Source organism: Musca domestica, unplaced genomic scaffold, assembly GCF_030504385.1.
Source record: "Musca domestica strain aabys unplaced genomic scaffold, Musca_domestica.polishedcontigs.V.1.1 2, whole genome shotgun sequence".
NCBI classification, from domain to species: domain Eukaryota; kingdom Metazoa; phylum Arthropoda; class Insecta; order Diptera; family Muscidae; genus Musca; species Musca domestica.
Window position 1 is genome coordinate 2,359,539 of NW_026712249.1, and position 17,967 is coordinate 2,377,505.

Consider the following 17,967-nt stretch of genomic DNA (forward strand, 5'->3'; position numbering starts at 1 on the left):
CATACGCTCATTCTTCTTCTTCTTCCGAGACTTGTGAACATGATATCGAGGTCATTGTTTACGCGCTGAAACTAAATCTGAATCTGACTGGGGCCTCAGTGTGAGCGTGTGTGTGTGTTAGTGTGCGTTCCATTCCCAGCCATTGTATTTATGAAAGTCCTTTTCTTTGTTGTTGCTGTGTTTTTTTTGTTGTTTCGTTCATTTTTGCTAAAGTATTAAACAAATAACAAAAGTGAAAACAATAACATTATTGCAACACTCACATAGAAAGAGAGAGAAAAAGAAAGACAACAGCAGCAGCAACAACAACAACAACGACAACACAGTGGCACTCACACTTACAACAAAAACAAAAGACTGAAAGGCTATTCTATTTGTTTGCAATATTTATGACAGAAACGCGCTCGGATTTTAATCATCCGACACAAAGCGGCTGGGCCGCAGAAGTGACGCACTAACCAAAATGACCCATTGCCAAAAAAAAGCAGCAACTGAAAACAATAAGGAATCGCAATAAAATGGCGATAAATTATGGTCATGCTGGTCCTGCTGTGCGCTGCTAATTGAACATGGCTTTATAATGCGTTTTGAAATTCCAAAAGGAAAAAGCGCATTTTTATCGCTTTCAATCGTTTAACCTTATTTGGAAATATATCCTTAGAAACTGTCGCATATATGACAATAATCGGAGTGTTTAAAAAAAACATTTTTCAATAATATTGTCACTAAGTAGAAAAATTAGGAATGCCCCGGAAAATTGTTACGTGAATTCGAAGACGAAGTCTTAAGAATTTCAATTATTTGGTCATACAAACTAGATCGCCTGGAAAGCAAACTTTTCTTACCTTTTTATAAGCTACAACTTAGAATTTGAAATATACTTTGCTAAAGATGAAAAAGATCAATGATTCACTGACTATAGCAAATGTTATGCTTGGGTCAAACATATGTAAACTCTTATTTTATTATCATTTCCAAAAGACCAAAAGACCGATCGTACAACAACATAACTCATATAAATGATTTCCAAATTGGAAATACTCAATGAATGTTGTAAGCTTACTCTAACATTGCAGATACTGCACCAAGGAGACTCTCTAATTTGAAGAGCATGATGTAAAAATTTAGAGAAAATAAAAACAAAATAGGATTTTAATTCATTTTTTAATAAAATGTTCTGGATAAATTTATGAGTCTGAGTTTATCTATAAAGATTTATTCAAAGAATTCATGTATGTTTGACGAAAATTCAACGACGTTCATAGTTTGGACCAACTCGAAGCCCATATTCCTCTGGCACATAAATATTGAACAGGTTTGCACCCTCTGTTGTCATGGACCAATAAGTGTGGACAAGTTGTCACTACTGTCACCTGACTTAGGTTTCATACAAATCCAGCAAAAAAATGGTTGACGTATATGCCACTTTTAATATTACTAGCAATGAAAGCCACATAGTCTTTGCATTACCCGTATAAAAATGGAACTACATGGTGAGATGCAATAACTGCTACGAGCTTCAGACTGCTGTCATTTCTAAGCCACTCGTCCGAAAGCTGTGTAAATTATTCCAGTGACAGCTCATTATATTGTTTACAAGCATAAAAAAACATTTTTTACGCTCGTTTTCGTGATACTGGTAGCGTAGCTTGACGTCTAGGAAGTGGACGGAAGAAAACAGCAACATTAGATTAAATGGTTCGAAAGGTAAAGAAGTGACTTGATCGAAACCCGCGTCGCAGTGGGTAAAAAATGGCTCATGAGTTGAAAATATTGCAATATTCCATTCGGAAATATAAAAAATGAGCCCGGGATAATGCCATTGAGATTCCAAAAATTGTAAGAACTTACACCGCAAAAGAGCTACTTGACAGACATTCCGATGTTTACGGCATTAGGGGTCAATTGCAAAAATTTTAGCATTTTCTATTTTACATGAAAACGCTCGAATTTTTTTCGATATGCATTTATGTACGTTTCTGTGAGCCTATATTGTTAATTTAATTATATGACGAAAGTTTGATAAAATATTGATGGAAAATAGTTTGAACTTAATCGTAGAGCTCTTACTGTGGGAGAGTATATCCAATGGCGATTCTTGAACACTTGATTAAATAAAAATAGTAGCACGTATCAAGATTTGGGAAGAGTTCGGTCTTATTCGCAGCGAACACGAGCTGTGATTGTTCTACATTTTTAACATTGTTTCTTGTTCTATAAGAACAGATTTTGTAAACTAAAATATTTCAAATAATAATTTGATAAAGATAATTACGTTCATTGAAAAAATTCTCAGAACAAGAATCCAGTCATTGTGCGCAGTTTGGAAAAAATCAAATACTCTGTTCGAAATAAATTATATTGATCCAATTTTGACTGTTTTTGCAGGGCAGGTACTATAAAAAGTAGACCAAAACATTTTATCGTCGGCCAAGATCTTAATTCAATACATGTTTGGGTGTGGGATGTTTTAAGGAAAATTGGCAATATTTTTTTATTTAATAAGGTTTCTGATTTTCGTTTTTTAACGATTTGTGGGTGAGGTATTAGAAGGAACTGATTAATATAATATTGTGATTATTACCAAAATATTGACATTTTTGCAGGAAGTCACCAGATGTTATTTTAAGGATATACTAGAATCATAATTCACATATATCTCTCAAGTTTTTTCATATGCACTAACAAGCCAGAAGAATGGATAGATTGCCAAATAGACTCCAAATGTCCAGACAGACCGTTGCTTTTTTATATGTAGAGAAATATTTCCAAATTTTTAATTATGCTCTACCATTTAAATATTTTTTAATGATTATGTTAAATCCGAGCGTATTTACTTTTTTCTCGGGAAACGATCAATGATTCACATTTTTAGCTTCGGAAGCATCACTACCGTCATCGTAATCTTTTGTAAATATTGAACTTTGCGCCTATTATTCTAAATGGAAATTATTTTTTATTTTATCTCTCACTCCTTTCAAGAGAAGAATGCATTGTCCAACTTTCTATGGTATTATCTGAGAACCGTTGCATATCCCATGATAATCGTTTTGTACGCATTGCTTATTCTGTAGAGTGACATCGTTAAACTTTCATTTTTCAATAGAGGAGACAATGCCAACAGCTCTCTAAAAGCAAAACAAACAAGTAAGTTTCGCAAATAACAACAGCAACAACAACAACAACAACATAGCAATATAACCGATTTCATCGAACGTACATACATAAATAATGCAATAAACGAACGTTTTGTTTTATTTAGCCTATTTTGTCGTCGTGTTTCGTTTTCTGGCACCGTGACAATGCATTTGGCATTTCGTAGAACAAACAACGTTGACCTTTTGGAATTCTTTGATGATTGCGATGATGGCCTGTCATAGACGGGGATTTGTTTGCTGGGCATTGATTTATATGGTGTTCATGTGGTTGAGTGGATTCTGATTTTCTTGTTTCGTTTTGTTTTGTTTTGTCCATTCAACTTACCTCGTTGGGTTTGTTCAGCAAACACAGGCCGTTCCCCGTACGCAGCGAATCGATGTAATCCTTTTTACTGCACTCTGAGAATTTGTAAGGCTGGACATTCTCTTGGCCGACAATCGATTGAGCCATTATGCAACCGTGCCAATCGCGGCAAAAACATTCCTCTCCTACAACAGCGAGGAATGAAAAATGGAAATGAGAATTAAAATTTATGAAATAGTTATCGACTGGTTTCAGGAGGTGCTGTCATCACTGCCCACATCAAAGCACAGCATCAGAGCAGTGCAGTGCAGTGCAGTGCAGCTCAGTGAAGTGAAGTGAACGACAGCCAGCAGTCATCGATACTTACGTCCATCGTCGTGGCCCATGCCAATATTGTGGCCAATCATGTGGGCCATGGTGCCGGCCAATAAATGTGGTTCGTAGACATTGATGTCAACGCTGATGCCCACAGCACGTGGCGTACACACGGTGTCCGGCACTGCCATGCCCGCCTCACCTCCGGCAAATGTCTCGCCGCTAGAATGAGAGAAAAACGAAGCAACATAAATAAGTAGTCTCATTATTAATCTGGCTGATTGACTTGGAATATTTCTCGTCCTTTTTTTTGATTAACTTAAAAGCGAAATGAATTCTCGGGGGATTAATTGCAAAGCGATTGGGAGTCCAAGTGTAAGGAATTCATTTGTGCAAAGCCATTGATTAATTGTGGCAAATCAAAAGATAATTATGTGCTCTTTATCCGGCGTAAAATGTTTTCTTTTTGTTTTGTTTATCCTCCGTCCATACGATGTTGAGTGGCACCCAGTCGTACGTATAAGTAATGGAACACATTACTTATACGCACCCATGGTTGATTGAGTATAAATGGTCATTATTATGGTCAAGTCATTATTTTCAGTGGTGCCACAGTAATTTCTTTGGTAATTCTACTTCGAAACCTGTTCACTAGCCAATCAACTTAAAACCAACAAAGTATCCTATTTCGATAAAATCAATTGAAGTGAACCTCAGTTTGTAGCATGTTCTACAGATATAGTCGATAAGAAATATGTCAGAAATACGGAAACCAAGCTGCCAAATATAAAATTGTAAAAACAATGATATCCAATTTTGGCTAAAACGTTCCAATCTTCGTCTAACAATAGCTGGCCATTAGTTAGGTCATGTGTCAATGTAATATTGTTAATTTCATTACATTAGCAGCGACATGGTAGGCATTGATTTAATTAATTTGAAATACATAAAATGTGGGGGAGTGCATGTGAGAGAAGTGAACACAAAAACCTGCCTGGTCTGCTATAGTTTTAGTCACAAATGTGTGTTGGCTGGATGCCTGACACGCTGACTGACTGACTGCCTGACTACCTAGCAATTAATGTTGGAAAAAGGTAAAAATTGATTCATAATTGGATTAATTTTTCGGGTCATAAAATTTCAATCCAATTTTATGATCGAATCGAATGCAGAAAATTATGTAAAAATTTAATTACATTTTTAATCGGAATAATGTAAAACTATTCACAACTGCCTGTCATTATAAATCCAATCATATATTTTTATAATTGTCATATTTAAATGGCATTGTAATGCTTTGTGGAATTTATAATTGTACGCCATTTTATGGAATTTCATTTGTATGCATTTTGAGGGGCGAGAGAGACATTTTATTTCACATTCGAGACTATGTTAAAGCTCATGTCTATACAGATGAGTCCGCTTTAATGGAAGTATTGAAAGAAATTAGTATGTTGAAATTGGACTAAGCAGATGGACCATATGAGGTGCAGCCGCGGTCAACATTTGCATGAATAAGTATTCAAACGCTCAATTATATGGACAGTTCTTTCTTAAAAAAACGTTTGTTTTTAAAAAATCACCCTTTGAACATTGATTTCTTTCTCTTCTAAGTCCAAGGAAACATCTTTGTAACAGTCTTCTCAAAAATGCTGAATTAGCGCTCAGAAGCTATTAATCCCGATAATAATGATATTTTTATTATACCCTCCATATTCAATGAAGAATATATTAACTTTCAGACGAATTGAGATAGAAAGCCTAAATTTTACAGTCATAAATATTTTGCCAGTAGGCAGGTTAAGTTCATAAATGGACCATGGCGGTCCACGTCTTTCTATAGCCCCCATATAACGGTTTCTTTCGACATTCGGTACTTTTTATGATTTTAACGAAATTATTCACAGGAATTGTTTCAAAATTTCGTATTTGAAGATGGCTACTACAAGCTATGACAAACATTACTTATGTATGTCGACGTCTTCGTATAGCCCCTGTATAACAGTTTTACTTTAAGTGATATCGTTCAGAATATTTTGAAATTTTTGAAGTTCCTTTTCCAACGTAATAGGGCATTCTTGAATGTTGTAATACCTTCCATTATTTGTTTTCCATGCCGACAGGTTTCCGACTAACAAACTATTACTATTACCTCCCAACTTCATTGCGGCTGGCTCTATTTTCAATAATATTGACAGCTGGGTCAGTAGTTTAACTATTGGCAAGGCAATCGGACATTATAGTCAATTTAGCTGGAAATGAATATGGTGAGATTCCGACCAGCTGGTGGGATTGTCATAAAAATCGGTTCAGATTTGGACATAGTCCCCATATACAAGGTTGCCCATATTCGACGGACCCATGTTTTTTTTAATCAAAGAAAAAAAAAATAAAAATTTGGCGGTTGGCAATGTTAATCATTTAATTTGTTCCAAGTAGATTTTTTTACATCAATTTTTGAATATGATATCTCTCAAATGGCCGCCTCTGGCGTTTATGACGTATTGTGCCCTTTTTGCTGCATTTTCCATCGTTTTTGCCAACATTTCGGCCGGAATTGCGGCTATTTCTTCACGAATGTTGTCCTTGAGCTCTTCTACGGTCCTTGGCTTGTTAAACCTTTAAACCGTAATCGGCTTGTAAACCTTTAATTGTAAACCTTTGACTTCAAATATCCCCACAAAAAGAAGTCAGGCGGAGTCAAATCGGGCGAACGCGGTGGGCAGTCCAAATCACCACTTTAACTCCGCACCAAACAGTGACTTTTTCGTCATGACGACAAAAAAAAAAACGGCAATTTTGCTTATTTACGGTCCCATTCAATGTGAAATGGGCTTCATCGGACATGATAATTTTGTTTCAAAGTTTTCACAATTGGCTTCTTCTGTTGAATGTAAATTTCAACTATTTCAGAGCGCTTGCGTGGCGTGTATTGGTTCATGGTAAAAATCTGCTTGGACTGACGCTTCAAACGAGGTATGTCATTAAGCGATGTGACATCTCTGTCAAAAGTCATGGCGTTGCCAGATGGGTCCGTCGAATATGGGCAACCCTGTATAATTATGACTTACATACATTTGTTACGATATAGTTTAGGTAATACTACTTAGATATGCATTACGAAAAGGCACAATTTTATGCATTTAAAAATGTTCAGTTAATTTCAAGTTTTTCTTATAAGATACTTTCAAACCCGTATCCAAAAGTGTCAAGGTTGAAATATAATTGTCAATAGCGTAATTTAAATTGGTTGTCATTAGCGATTATCCAGGAAATATTTTTTTACATTAGACGAGATATAACATTATATGTTTAAAATTCGGTCGTAATATATGAATAGTTTCTCATCCTAAAAATTAAAGAAAAGTTTTTTCCAGATTTAAAATTGTTGAGTCTTTAAGGTAGATTCATTACATTTACAAATTTACTTCTCTTCGGAAAAACATTTATTTTCTTGCAGTAGTTTTTATATGTTTACACTATTGTTTACATGTAAATGTCTATGTCTACTTCGGACCTGACTAAGTCTGTGTCTAAATGAGTCTTAGTTGAGTCGTTAATTAACTAAAATGACCATAAAACTAGTAATACATCATTAATGTAAACTAGAACACATCACAGAAGGATGATAACATGGACTTTTACAATGCGAACATACACACACACATACACATTTCTAACAAATAGTTATCTTTTGAAATTCGTTTTCATGTAATTTTCCCTAGAATGAAAAAGGAAAACAAGTTGGCTTCTATGAAAAGGCAGTGGTAGCCCATTCAACTGATGTCGTTATCCTGACACTACTACCTAGAATGATAATCTCGGTTTATCGCACACCTGAAGTAATTTTAATTTAATTACATAACATCATCTGTACGATGATTATGTCGGAACTGCAAAAAAGATTGTACTGTCTGAGCTCCTTAGGTCTTAATTAAGGTTTCTATTAAAGCGAAATATATTTGAATTATGGCGTTGGGCAAATGGATTGGAGAAAACGACAATTTTTCGGGCTACCTGCAGGACATTTCTTTTGTAAATAAATGAAAACAAACCAAAAAAGTTAAAAAGTATCAGTCGGTTTTGCCGACATATGTAGCCAGTTTTCGATCATTTAAATATATTCTTACTTATGTTATGATCATTAAAATTTTTGACGAATATTGTCCATTCCGTACTGGACCTAAATAAATATGATATAGAACAGAGTTTGGCTTGCTTGTTTGGGATACCATAGTATTTTGTTGTTGCAAAATCGTCAGGCAAAATCCCATTATTGTTGTTTTTATAAAAACAACGTTTGTTTATGAGTGGAGAACGATGGTAATGTTTACCAGGGGGTAAGGCAGGGAATACCTAGGTTTCGGAAAGAGCCACCAATCCTCATCAGTTCCCTTGTTTCTTGTCTGGGATATTCTCCCCAGAAGTTATTTTAAAAAATAACTTCTATGACAAAAAACATTTTTTACCCAAGTGACGAGATCGTAAGCTCAATAGAAGAGGATCAAAAGAATTACATAAAACTAAAATTCTTTTGGAAAATCTTCTAAATAACAAAACAAAATACTATGGTATCCCAAACAAGCAAGCCAAACTCTGTTCTATTAATAGACACAGGCACGGTCGACGAAGGGGTTTTTGTTGTAACAGACAAAACAAACTTACATGGTTATGTTACTTCGTTCAGGTTGAACGAAAACATAACAAGTGGAGAAAGATGTAAATGTTTATAAGTGCGGTTGTAAGATTTAGAAGATTTTCCAAAAGAATTTTAGTTTTATGTAATTCTTTTGATCCTCTTCTATTGAGCTTACGATCTCGTCACTTGGGTAAAAAATGTTTTTTGTCATAGAAGTTATTTTTTAAAATAACTTCTGGGGAGAATATCCCAGACAAGAAACAAGGGAACTGATGAGGATTGGTGGCTCTTTCCGAAACCTAGGTATTCCCTGCCTTACCCCCTGGTAAACATTACCATCGTTCTCCACTCATAAACAAACGTTGTTTTTATAAAAACAACCATAAATATGATATAAATATTGCGACGTGCCAGTTTTGGACTATATTGGTAACTTCCATCACTTTATATGAGATAGATAATAATTTTTAGAAAATGTTAGCATGTGCATGAGCTGAGTATTGGTATGGCCAAAATTACAAGAAAATCGAATATTTATATCCAATTTTACGCAAAATCATAAATTGCATATTCATCTCAGGTGTCTGGTTGAGAGAAATACTTGGGTATAGCAAGTTGTAAAGAATCGCTGGCTTGCTTCAAAAGTTATGGTAGATAAAAGTTTTGAAAATGTTGACCCTTTGTGGGTGAGATACCAGAAGGGGTTCGCAGATATATATCATCTTCACAGCTGATCTTGTTTAGAAAACATGTTTGTAAATGAGAAATTTGAGGAGTAGGATGCTTGTTTCGGTTTTTTTGAGAGTTTTTTTTTTCAAAATCTAGAATCCTATGTGGGGGAGTTAACAGAAGAAATGGTTAAATCTCTAAAATTTTGCAACAGATCTTGTGTCGATGGAAATATTGAGAAGTGCAAAGTCTGAATGGAATCGGATGTTAATTTCGCGTTTTATGAGCTACATGGATACTCAAAATGTTGACCAACCTTTGTGGGGGAGGTACCACAAGGAGAGGACCGATATATCCATTCTTCACAGCAGATTAGTAGAAATAATAGTATGTGTAAAATATAAAGAGATCCGGGTGTTTATTTCGGATTTTATGATCGTTTTGCTTATTCAAATTTGTGAATCCTATGGGGGTAAGTTCCAAAAGAAATGGTCCAATCTATAAAATCCTTACTTGAGCTTCATGGGTGTTCAAAGGTTTGACCCTTAATTGTTGTGGTACCAGAAGGAGTAGCCTGACATATTCCATTTTCACACCTGGTTTCGTGTTGATAGAAATATTGAGATGTGCACAATTTGAAGACAATCGGACTCATATTTCACAATTTATAAGAGTTATGCTATTCCAAATGTTTACCCTTTGTGGGGGACCGATATTGTCACTTTTCTAACCTGATCTAGCACTCATGCAAATATTAGAATTTGCAAAGTTGGAGCAAAATCGGACAATCCTTTCCCTTTCTGTATAGTAACATATTTTCTTTGAAAATTTCGACCTTTTGTGGGGGAGGTTCTAGAAAGAGTGGACCGATGTTGTCCATCTCCTAACTCGATATATTTTTGATAATAATATTACGATGTATCAATTTTGACTCAATTCGGATACTCCCTTCGAGAGTTATTGTGCGCACCAGACAGACGTACGAACTGACATTGCTAGATCGACTTTAAATGTCTTGAAACGGATTTGGTCCAAAAAAACCTATTCACATTTTTCGATTAGGCGCGTTTTGGCCGTATCCAATGATATAAACCCTCTTTAGCCATATGGCTGAGGGTATAAAAATTAAGAATTCTATCACCAAAAATGCAGTTATTAATCCCAATATCAGTGGTAAGCCATATATTTTATTTAACGATTATAGATCAAAATATGTTTCTAAGCACCCATTTTAATTATCTTCAGTAGTTTAATTTGGAGGTTGACGAGGCAATCATTTGTTACAATTTTGAAAATTTTTTTTTTCCAATTTGAATATGGATCTTCTTCAAAATAAATTTTTTCTACAATCATAATGTCAAATTATAAGAATCCTGGGATTAATCTCAATTTATAAGTAATAACATCAAGTGGCAATGAGAGAAAAACAACAACACCCCCCGCCCCCCCACACCGACAATTTAAACAATTGTACATAAATTTGAAGATAATTTAAATAATTTCTAAAGCTTCATATAAACAGAAATTAACTATTAAATAATTCCGTTCTTATTAAATATATTTAATATGAATGGCCTCTAAAGTCCTTGGCCTGTATCCATTTAATCTTGCCTTATCTTATTGTCTGTTAACGCAAAAGATTACAATTTACTACTTAAACATGTTAATTGTTGTAATGCCATAATACCAAGTGCCTATACAACTACAATAAATGTTTTCTATAAACAATATTACAAGGTATATATAACGATTCGATGTAAAATTTGTTGTTACTGCCTTACAAGACAAATTCAAGTTTCATCTCTGGAAATAATTACTGTTACATATTTCATGCTAACAAATACTTTGCATTATTTTTAAAATCTGTAGCTAAAGGTGTTTGTTTGTGTGCGCCTGTATAAGTGGATAGACATATACATTATTTTCATATCATTAGCCGTATTTTAAGATTTGAACACACACATATACTAACACTAAAAGAGATAAGTACATATATTACTATTGCTTGTTATTTTATGCATTGCAGTAAATCCATAGTTCTAGACAAATTTTGGGTATAGTAAACTATTATCACCCTATAGGCAACTGTTGCAAAAAAAAAAAGGTAAAGAAAGTCATAAAGTTGGGCGGGGCCGAATTTATTATACTACACACCACTTTACAGTAGAGCTTCACATAACAAATAAAAGTTTTATTGGGAATTTATGATCATTAAATTATACCAGATATTATCATACTTATAATTTAAAGTTCAGAGGGACTAATACATAAGAAGAATATCAATTTCTACTGAATTTACCGAGACATTTGTGCCTTTTCAATTCGGGCTTGTATTACCCATTTGGTGCACAATTAACTTGAAATCCGATAAAATATATATGGCAGCTATATCTAAATCTGAACCGATCTCCATAAAATTTTCAGGGCTAATATGGCAGTATTTACACATTTGGCATACAATAAAAAGCAAATCGGACGAAGATATATATGGGGTCTATATTGAAATTTTGACCGATTATCTCCAATTTCAGTAGGGTTCGTCAAACATATGATTTGTGCAAAATTAAATCTGGATCGGGCAATAAATGCGACCTGTATTTTGTTTACAAAAATACATGGACAGACGGAATGAGGGACATACATAAATCGACTCAGAATGTGATTCTATGCAGATCATCAGAAGGAAGTATGGGTCTATCTCGTTTCCTTTTGCCTGTTATAAACTAATGCACGAAGACATAATACCCTGGCCACCCTGTGCTGTAGGTATAAAAACTGCAAGCAGAGATTCCGTTTAAACCGTGGAGGAATAATAAGCGAAGATGAGTCATTGACAGTCTTTTTTGGGAAAATATGACTTTGGGTAAAACTTTTGGGAAAATATGACTTTATTTGATATTGGTTGTAATCCCAAAATAATAACTGTTCCCAAAATTTGCTCGTTACAATCGCGAGGACCCACACATATAGGTCTTACACCAAAGGACTAATTCCAAATTAACCATAGAACCTAAGGAACATTTTTCCTTGCTAAGTAAAATATAGACTCTTGAACTGAGAACCTGATGTTTTCCCTAGCTTTCAATTTACTTTAAGTATTTATGGTATGTTCAATGTATTTTTCAAAACTACTAGGCAAAAATATTGTGGTTCAACTTTGCGCTCAAACTGATGTAGGGTGTAAACATCCAGATAGAAAATAAGTTGCCCGTGCTCGAAAGGGGTGGGGGTAGTTATGAATGTATTATACGTATTTGTGCTTGAACAGCAACTTCAAAGAGATTCTCTGTTACTAACTCATATTTTCCGCTAGCATACCCATGTATATTTCTATCCAGAAAAAACCCCCACACATACACTCACACACATCAAAATTTCAAATACATATCATAACATAGATTTATGAATATACGCCGTACCCCAGCCAGCTTTCTTTGATGTGTGTGTGTGGTTGTTCATATATACATATATATTTTTTTCTGCTAAAATACAAATGTAGTTTGAAAAAAAAAAAAAAAAAATGAACGGAAATAATAATAAAATGCTAACTTAATGGCATTTGCCGTATGTATAAATTTGAAACACTTTGTGTGCGTGTGTGTGTTGTGTGCTCGTTTAGATGTGTTTGTGTGTTTCTAAAGTGGGCTTCAATTTACTGGGTTTTGGCATTTTTTCCACTATGCCTACAATTCGTTTTGCCTCTTATAGCAATTTCGCGTTTCAATGTTTACAAGCTGAAGGATCTCTCTTTTTTTGGAGTTTCTTTGCTGATGGGGTTTAGCCATTTTTTTCCTGTTTTCACTTAAAGCTTTTTAAAAGGCTTTTGAATATTTTTGTAAGAAAATTCAGTTGTGCGAATAAACAGAACTTATTTAAAGCGTACGGCAATAAGGAAGGTCAAAGAACATGGAAAAAAAGAAGGAACGACAACAATAACGGAAATGCCAAGAAAGGAAATAAACAAAACTGAATGTGTGTGGGTGTGGGTGTATGTATGTAGGGGTATTAGTTACGTACTCAAAACGAAATAACAGGAATAAATCCCCCTTCCACTTCCCCTCTCCTGATGCCATCATGGCCAATTCAAAGTTCACTGAAAGGGAAAGCTTTGATGGGGGGGATTGCTGCTGAAGAGCTCTTGTTAAAAGGTTGCCTCGCACACAGCAAAATTGAATACTTAAAGTAGACTTTGTTAACGTTTTGTATCAATTAGGAAAGGCAAAGAGAGTGTGAGAGAGAGAAAGAAACATAAAATGTGAATATAAAAAATAAAATTACGATCGTACCCCGGACGTCGTACGAAATACATGGCATAACTACTTGTTCCAGTGAACAAAAAACAAGATTTTATTATTCCCCCACGCCAAAGGGACCCCTGGCTGACCGACAACCGAATTCAACCAGCATGATGGTCCATATAACATAACACATATTGTTGTACATACTTATTTATCACCGAGAGCTGTTGTTTGTTGTTGGCTCGTTAAATATGTAGTTTATCCTGTTTTCGGGTAATTTTGACAATTAGAGACTACAGCCTCATATATTTTTTTTTATTATTTTTGTGTTTCGACAAATAATGGGGTGTGTAGTGTTTAGGATTAACCGATTGCTCTCTGCGGGAATGGACACACATTAAATGGTGTCTTACAACTGCAATTATTTCGAATGGGATAAATGGAATACTGTCATGTTTTATGCGCACATATTTAACAATTGGCCAAAAAATATAGTTTGTTTTCCAAAATGCGGTATATGCTTTGAGTTGTCTTATTGTAGAGAAAATTGAGGTCCAATAATCAGATAATCGGATGTTTTAATGGGAGGTTACAAAGGGAGATAAACACATATTATAATACTTTACAATGGTTTAAGCATAACTATTTATATGGGCCCTACGTCATACGTCTGAGAGAAATCAAACGTTTTAACATCATACTATCGAAGAAATATAAGCGAATATTTCAAAAATGATTCAACAATAGGCTGTAGTTATAGTTTTGTAACAATATTTCTCAAATCCGACTCAAAAGGATAGCTGTAATGCCAAATATCAGCATTGGTTGGTGAAAGATTTTCTTCTATTTGATTGGAGGCATTTTAAGTCAGAGTTTTTATACGGAAACTGATACAAAAGGCTATCAATAACAAATTAAGGTTTCATTTGCCTTTAGGCACTAGAGAGGACAAATAAAAACAAGTAAGGAAAGGACAAAAGTCAGGCGGGGCCGACTACGTATATGATACCCTACACCACCATGCGTATATAGCAGATCTCCCGTAAGAAAAAAAATATATTATGGGAATTAATGGAATACGTTGAATACGTATAATGGATATAGAGTAGTCACAATTTCGGAACTATATCCAACTCTGAATCGATTTGAAACAAATAACCAAATAACATTTCTGCATGATATGACTTCGATAAATAAAAAATATTGTTTGGAAAATTTCGAATATTCGAAGAAACGTAGGAGTCTACATAGAAACGTAGACCTCTATATGCCATTTTATGCCTGTGCATGTAGAGCCCAGCACAAACTCGAAATATCAAAATACCGAATATCGGGAAGAATTGTTATGTGAGGACTATGGGAAAACTTGGACCTATATAGATAATGTTATGCCAGCGGAGGTGGAACCTATTACAAATTCTAAATACTAAACTAGAAACAATTCCTTGGACAAATATGGCTAAAATCACTCCCAATATAAGGTGGTATATAAGGGGGCTATACGGAAACATAGCCCCATACACATATTTTAATTACCAACGATTCCAGACACAATACAAACTATTGTGCCAGATTTCATGGATGTCCCTCGAATAGTGAGGACTGTATCTTCATTTCAACAGACATACGGATATTGTTTTATAGCCTGTCCACAGAAACCAAGTTTCTATTTGATTTAATTTTCTTTTTTCGAACGTACGAAAACCAAAAATTCTATTTGTCTGTCATTTGACTTGCAAATGGTTGAAAATGAAGTTTGGTGAACAGGATATTAGTCTTGTATACTAATCGCAAACGTATATACTTGATAGGGTCTACGACGAATATTTGAGGGTGTTTATGTCAAATGTAAACTCCTACTCTTTTTTTCTATAGTTTCATCTAATTTGGTTGAGCATTTTTAGAGGAACCTTCAAAGCACCGAAAATCGGTATTTTTAGAAGGCTATTCCAATTAGTGATCCTGAATTTGCTGCAGGGAAAGAACAGATCTGCCGAGAACCCAAATTGTCAAGTTTCATCAAATTTAATTGGAAATTGTGGCAGAAACCTTCAAAATACCGAAAATAGGGAGGTACCGTTATATGGAGGGTATACTTGAACGTGGACCAATATTGCCCATTCACAATACCAATCAACCTACGATTGGATCTGGTTTAAATTTGGTTTGTGCCAAATTTTACACCTCCATATTAAATTATGTAGACACTATCGCGATTTCAACAGACAGACGGACTTTCAAATATAAATTTTACTTTTATAATTGTTAACAACTGTGAAATTAAAAAATAAAAAATGAACATGGAAATTTAGCAATATTTCAGACTGTTCTTAATTTTTTTTTCTAATTTCACTAATATTTTCATTCAACAATTGTACAATAAAATCATTAAAAAAATCTTGCTCAAATCAAATGATTTGTAAAATTTTGAATATTTTTGAACTTCATTCTTATTTATTTTTAAGAGATTACTAGCATATAGTAAGGCGCATGTAAGAATTGTTGAACCTGAGGCTCATCTTGTAAGTGTTAACCGATCTTGATTATTCTCACCAACACACAAACATATGTTGTACAAATTAGTATCTGGGTATTACAATTGTTCTTCGTTATATTTAAAATGATAACATATACACATACATATACACTCAAATATTAAACTATATTCGTGTAGGCGACAAGAAAACAAAAAGATAATAACAATGGCTTTTATCTTTGGCATTTTCATACACTAAGTATTCCCGATGGCCTGTTATGGCCCTCTAAAATTCGCCATTAGTTTGTGGGTATTAATAAATATTTCATGTGTTACAAATTTGTCCAGAGGATATTTACAAAGAGCGAACAGCACACATAAGCCGTGCTACAAAGGAAAATCCCAAAAACATAACAACAACAACAGCAGCAACGACAACGGGAGCAGAGCCCATAATGATGGTATCATGAGCAGAATGTTTATATGCCGAGTTTTCTGCTGTTTATAGCTTAGCAAACCAAGCCACCAGCCAACCAACCAGCCAGTCAGTTTGTCAGTCCGTTAGAGCATCAGCTTAATTTAGCCAAACGTTTTGTTATCCTCCAACAGTTCTCACATCATGCAAACAAAAACACACGCACACTCATACACCATGTGTTCACAGTGTCAGTTGTTTTCCAAGTGTGATGTTTTCATGCCATTACATTACTCTTGGCCTCCCCTACTTTAAAGTCGCCTAGCCAAAAGAGAGCGAGAGAGAGGGAGGGATGGAGCGAACTTGCATTTGCTTCCCAGTAACGTAATAACAGACAGGATTTATAGGCATTAAGTTGTTAACTAAAAGTGGAGCTACGAGTTGCCCATAAATCAAGTAGAACTCGCCAAGAGCTTTTGCGCTACCCATCCCTTTTACCCAAAAGACTGGAAGAGTAGCATTGTTCTAGTTCGGAGGGAAAAAATTAAAATTTATAAAGTAGAAAATCAAATGGGATTGGATTTGGTGAGTGAGTAAGTGTGTGTGTGTGTATGAGCCATGCAGTCCGATATGAGGCCAAAGAACGTATGTTCGGTTGAGATGTAGGTGGAATTATGCCAACAAAGTATCATCATACTTCAATGAAATACCTCAGATGATTTAAAAACAATGATATCAGTTATTGTTTTCAATCGTTTTGATTTGTTCGGAATCATTAATTGTAAATATCGGTATAAATTCTCAAAGTTAAGTAAAGATTAAATCCATCATAATTTTACCATGATGTTTCTATTATAATATCTGGAATTCTATAAATATTGATGCAATAAGAATCATTATATCCAACACCTAGGTACGTTCACATTTGATAACAACAAGTTTTCCAGGTTTTGTGTAAAAAAGTGTACAGGAATTAGTCTCAATGAATATGTAAACCTGTATCTAAAAACCGTGTGGCACTTGATGCAGAACAAACTTGAGTAAATCGATACATTTCTGGAAGACGGAAGGGGCTGCAGAATTACATCACATTTTTTGAGAGTCATTATTCTGCAAAATCTTGCCTTTTTGTGGCGGAGGTATCCCAAGAAGCTGACAATAGGAAATTGTTTCGCATTTCATGAGAGTTAAAGTAGGGCTTTGCTATTTGGCATAGTTTACTATGTGTCAGGATTATTGGTATTGGCAAAAACTTCTATCTTTCGAGTTTTGCCTTGTTGAGGCGAATATCATGTGTTTATGATTTATGTGTTCATTTCTCTTTCGAGACAAGCTTAATGATCTGAAATATTCAGTGAAAAGAAAAGCAAGATAGACACTTTCACACACTCACCGCTTTGCGACGCGTTTCGTCGTTGGTTAAGCGGTCATCAGGCATATTTGGTGTGGATGATGGCTTACAAGGGCCGTTCTCTGGTAAGTAGTATTTATTTAGAACTTTTTGCGATTAAGCATATGTGAATTAAACACCAGAAACCCTCCAAGTTCGACTCAAGTTCTACTAACAGATCTTTTTCACAGCACTTTTTTAGTGCCCCTTTACGAATACAGGTTAATGGCTCTGAACGTTGAGACGGCAATTTCGACTTGGCTGCACACCGAGTTCCGCGGTTCAAATCCCACAGCCAGGCTCGCCTGAATTTTAATTTTTGAGTTTTGCTTTGTCTATCATTTGTCGTTTTTTATCAAGGGG

General features: G+C 34.8%; 1 protein-coding gene across 1 annotated transcript in view; it reads right to left on the reverse strand.

The window, feature by feature from the left end:
* The window catches only part of LOC101891938 (disintegrin and metalloproteinase domain-containing protein unc-71), a gene marked incomplete in the record, with an annotated part of 263,600 nt that overhangs the window by 42,342 nt on the left and 203,291 nt on the right, over positions 1–17,967 (reverse strand). The window contains 2 exon segments of the mRNA XM_059121629.1: positions 3,484–3,647; positions 3,830–3,999. Of these exon segments, the coding sequence (XP_058977612.1) occupies positions 3,484–3,647; positions 3,830–3,999 (334 nt within the window).